At 48.8% G+C, this 4,449-nt stretch overlaps 1 protein-coding gene across 6 annotated transcripts in view; it reads right to left on the bottom strand.

Annotated features, from left to right (window-relative positions):
* Window positions 1-1,961, bottom strand: part of osmr (oncostatin M receptor) — a 12,625-nt gene extending 10,664 nt beyond the window's left edge. For 5 of the 6 annotated variants that reach the window (XM_081712334.1, XM_081712284.1, XM_081712238.1 and 2 more), the window contains exons 1-5: window positions 1,790-1,961; window positions 1,565-1,719; window positions 1,323-1,482; window positions 854-1,123; window positions 472-601 (exon numbers count right to left, since the gene is read on the bottom strand). In XM_081712334.1, the coding sequence (XP_081568460.1) occupies window positions 472-601; window positions 854-1,123; window positions 1,323-1,482; window positions 1,565-1,719; window positions 1,790-1,835 (761 nt within the window). In that variant the 5' untranslated portion in view covers window positions 1,836-1,961. The remainder of the gene's footprint in view (window positions 1-471; window positions 602-853; window positions 1,124-1,322; window positions 1,483-1,564; window positions 1,720-1,789) is intronic. The other variant, XM_035525903.2, reaches the window with a different exon arrangement.
* Window positions 1,962-4,449: the final 2,488 nt, after the last annotated feature.

Below are 4,449 nucleotides of genomic sequence, written 5' to 3'. Positions count from 1 at the left end.
CAGGATGTCAAATATCGGTCGTGCGTCACGAGTCCCAGAGTCACCAAAGCAACATTTCTTGCCAGTGCCACTCCTGATTCTAACTAGATAAACCAGAGATACGATCGGCCTCGCAGAAAGAACATCCAGCGTTAGTTCCTTTTGGGGCTTTATCGGTTGATGCACAGCCACATTCTAATCTCAATACGGCATCTAGTGTCAGTTCCTTAGTAAGGGCTAACATGCAGCCATCCAGCCATTACAACATACACCCTACCAAGCAGAAAGCAAAATCTCTGGTCCATCAGCCTCCTTATTACACAGCTCCTTAGAAAAGAAATGAATAACTTGACCCTAAATAATGATTTAGAATTTATTTTGTTAACCATTTTCAAGATTCCACTATGAAAAATCATCTGTCAGTATTTTGTATCTAACAGCGGCCAATTCCTAGTCCCAGTGATGCAGTGCTGATATTGGGATTGGACTGACTGGAATTGGAGAGTATAGCGGCGACGGTGGTTATTGCTCAGGTTGGGTTTCCTGCCGGCTATCCAGGAGCAGACGATATTCCGCAGGTCGCTGGTCTCACAGCTCAGGTTCTGTGGCCTCTGCGGAGGAACTAAGGAACAAACACGGCATCTCACTTCACTTCCTCTAGGAAAACAAACCTTCTGATTAAAAAGATGTAACAGGTTTTGTGCTTTAAAAACATAACCAATAGCCAGTCAGATTATATAATGGCATGTGAAGTGATTACAGTTTGACTGTTTCCTTGCAAACAACACAAGCCCAAGAGTAAACACACGTTCTTTCACCAGATACTCACAGGCGACGTAGTTTAAGAGTAAACACACGTTCCCTAAGTACTCACAGGTGACGTAGTTTAAGACTATGTTCTTGCTGCCCGAGTCGTCCTGACAGATTAGGTTCACGCCAAACAGCGAGGAGTCGAGCCGCTCCTCCCGGATGGCTTGTACGCGGCCGCCCACCGGGCTGAGCGTGTACAGAACATTGCCCAGCTTCATGGCAGTGACGTTTGCGCCGTCAGCCGGGATGCAGCAGAAGATGGTGGAGGTGCCCTCCTGCAACACCTGTTGCACGGGGAAGAGCTGGACCTGTCCAGAGGGCGAGTGCTGCTGCCCTGAGACCAGAACACAGAGCACGCTCTACAGTCACACTGGAGCCACGGTGTGGAGCGTCAGTGTGAATGTTCCTCCACACACACTGTTCCCAAACTATCATGTGCGGCTCGTGCGGTACACACATGAGACAGATCGCAGTGAAAGGTCAGGTTTTAGTAGAGCTCAAAGACCGAAAGACTAAGGCTCTCGCTTTCTTACCGTATGCAGTTGTCCATGCACTCCAGGAGCTTGTGAGCGACGAACTAAAGACGCATCTGATACGCACGGAGTGGTCCGCGCACTGGAGCGGCAGTGCTGATGTCCAGACCCACGTGAGGAATAGAACACCTGCTCCCGGCGCCTCTTTACTCACGTTTCTCTGAAAACGTTTTTCAAAAGCCCAACTCGCATTATACTTCATGACAGAGCAGAAGTAGTAAAATCAATCGGGCATCGCGTACCTGGTCGACGACGGTAAAGTTTTCGTTGCGCCCAATTTGAATTTCATAAACCTGCACCCCGCGGCGTCGTTCGCCATCCGCCGTCCAGCGCACCTCTAAATTCCACGTATCCCTCGCGCGAACGTCCACGTAGGTCGGCGGAGAGGCGCCGCTTCCTGTGCCACACAAACATCACCATGAACGCTGGACGAACCCCGCTCGCCCATAAAAGCACCTTCTACTAACCTGCCGAGATGATAAAGAGAACCGTCACTGGACAAAGCAGCCACATTCTGCTGACCCCTCGGGCTCGGTTTGTGGCGCGTGGTCCATGCACGCGTCTGAAGCCAAGCGAGCGCAGGGCGTGTGTCTCTGTGTAGACATCTTCCGCTTTCCCCGACCTGCTGTGGTCTGTTTATGTAGGCATGTGGAAGAGGTCATTAAACGGTCGTCTTGATAAGCTTAGGTCAGACACGACGGCCCCCCTTTTGAATCACCGATTTGCCAACCATTTGTTATTTAGTTAGTCAAATATCGCTTGGTTTCATACCAACACACATCATACACGTGGACAACCATATGCACCCTATGCAGATCAAACGGAAACGATACACACACGTGTTTAATGTAGACCTGCATGTTACACGTGTTTGATGTAGACCTGTATGTTACACGTGTTTAATGTAGACCTGTATGTTTAATACACACAGGCTGTCTGGAGACCTCTCAGATTATCCAGAAATGTGTTTAATGTAGACCTGCATGCTACATGTGTTTAATGTAGACCTGTATGTTACACGTGCTTATTGTAGACCTGTATGTTTGATATGCAGAGGCTGTCTGGAGACCTCTCAGATTATCCAGACATGTGTTTCATGTAGTTTCATCACATAGAGTGACGTGAGCAGAGGCGGTGGGACCAAGTGCTATCTGCGGGAGGGTCCTCAAAGCCTGCGCAGACCAGCTAGCCCCGGTATTCACCGATATCTTCAACCTCTCCCTGACGCTCGGTATCGTCCCATCTGGCTTCAAGCGATCCACCATCGTCCCCGTCCCAAAGAAACCTCCACCCTCCGGCCTCAGTGACTACCGCCCTGTTTCCCTCACATCAGTCGTGATGAAGTGCTTTGAAAAGCTAGTCAGAGACCTCATCACATCTTCACTGCCAGCCTCCATGGACCCTCTGCAGTTTGCATACCGCCAGAACCGCTCCACTGACGATGCGATTGCACAGCTGCTCCACACTACACTGACTCACCTGGACGAAGGGAGGGGAAATTATGTTAAAATGCTGTTTGTCGACTATAGTTCAGCATTTAACACTATCATCCCCTCCCTACTCACTACTAAGTTGGAGGATCTAGGACTGCATACATCCCTGTGCGACTGGATCTCCAACTTCCTAACAGACAGACCACAATCAGTACGGGTGGGCAACTGTGTCTCATCCACCCTCACCCTCAGCACTGGAGCTCCTCAGGGTTGTGTCCAACCTGTGAGGATCAACGGATCAACGGTGGAGAGAGTAGACAGTTTCAGGTACCTTGGAGTTCACATCTCGCAGGTCCTGTCCTGGTCCCGCCACACCAACTCCCTGGCAAAGAAGGCTCGTCAGCGTCTTTACCACCTCAGATGCCTAAGAGACTTCAAACTGCCCTCCAAGGTACTGCGGAACTTCTACACCTGCACTATCGAGAGCATCCTCACGGGGAACATCACAGTCTGGTTTGGGAACAGCACCAAGCAGGACAGACAAGCACTCCAGAGAGTGGTGCGTTCAGCAGAGCACATCACTCATACGGAACTTCCTGACCTGTAGACCATCTATTAAAAGCGGTGCCAGACCAAGGCCAGGGGGATTGTGAAGGACCCCACCCATCCCAAAAATAAGCTCTTCTCTCTGTTGAGGTCAGGGATGCGCTTTCGCTCCCTGAAGACCAAGACAGAGAGAGTGAAGAGGAGCTTCTTCCCACAGGGCCCCATTTGGGCCCTGAATCAGGGCAACTGATAAACTGTGGGGACCACCACCACCATGTGACTGTAAATCTGTAAATCTGTAAATTTGTAAACTGGAATTGTACATTGTGTACATACACATACATCCATATATACATTGTACATTGTGTATATATACATATTATATATATATATAGTACATACATTGTTTTATATATATATATACACCCCTGTCTTTTTCGTCAGTTTGGACAGAGCACTCTCAACCATTTCACTGCGAGTTATACCATGTATGACTATGTATGTGACAAATAAACCAAACTTGAAACCTGCATGTTACATGTTTCATGTAGACCTGTATGTTATATGTGTTCAATGTAGACTTGTATGCTACACATGTTTAATATAGACCTGCATGTTACACGTGTTTAATGTAGACCCGTATGTGTGATACGCGCAGGCTGTCTGGAGACCTCTCAGATGATCCAGACGTGTTTAATATAGACCTGCATGTTACACGTGTTTAATGTAGACCCGTATGTGTGATACGCGCAGGCTGTCTGGAGACCTCTCAGATGATCCAGACGTGTTTAATATAGACCTGCATGTTACACGTGTTTAATGTAGACCCGTATGTGTGATACGCGCAGGCTGTCTGGAGACCTCTCAGATGATCCAGACGTGTTTAATATAGACCTGCATGTTACACGTGTTTAATGTAGACCCGTATGTGTGATACGCGCAGGCTGTCTGGAGACCTCTCAGATGATCCAGACGTGTTTAATATAGAGCTGCATGTTACACGTGTTTAATGTAGACCCGTATGTGTGATACGCGCAGGCTGTCTGGAGACCTCTCGGGTTTTTACTCTCACGCCGGGGCGCACGTCGAGATTTCCGTATAACGGGTGCGCGACGGGACCCAGTAATAAACAACGGCAGCCCGTGCAG

The sequence above is a fragment of the Electrophorus electricus genome, chromosome 1, assembly GCF_041902795.1.
Source record: "Electrophorus electricus isolate QZ-2024a chromosome 1, ASM4190279v1, whole genome shotgun sequence".
Lineage (NCBI taxonomy): Eukaryota > Metazoa > Chordata > Actinopteri > Gymnotiformes > Gymnotidae > Electrophorus > Electrophorus electricus.
This window is presented reverse-complemented; position numbering and strand designations above follow the sequence as displayed.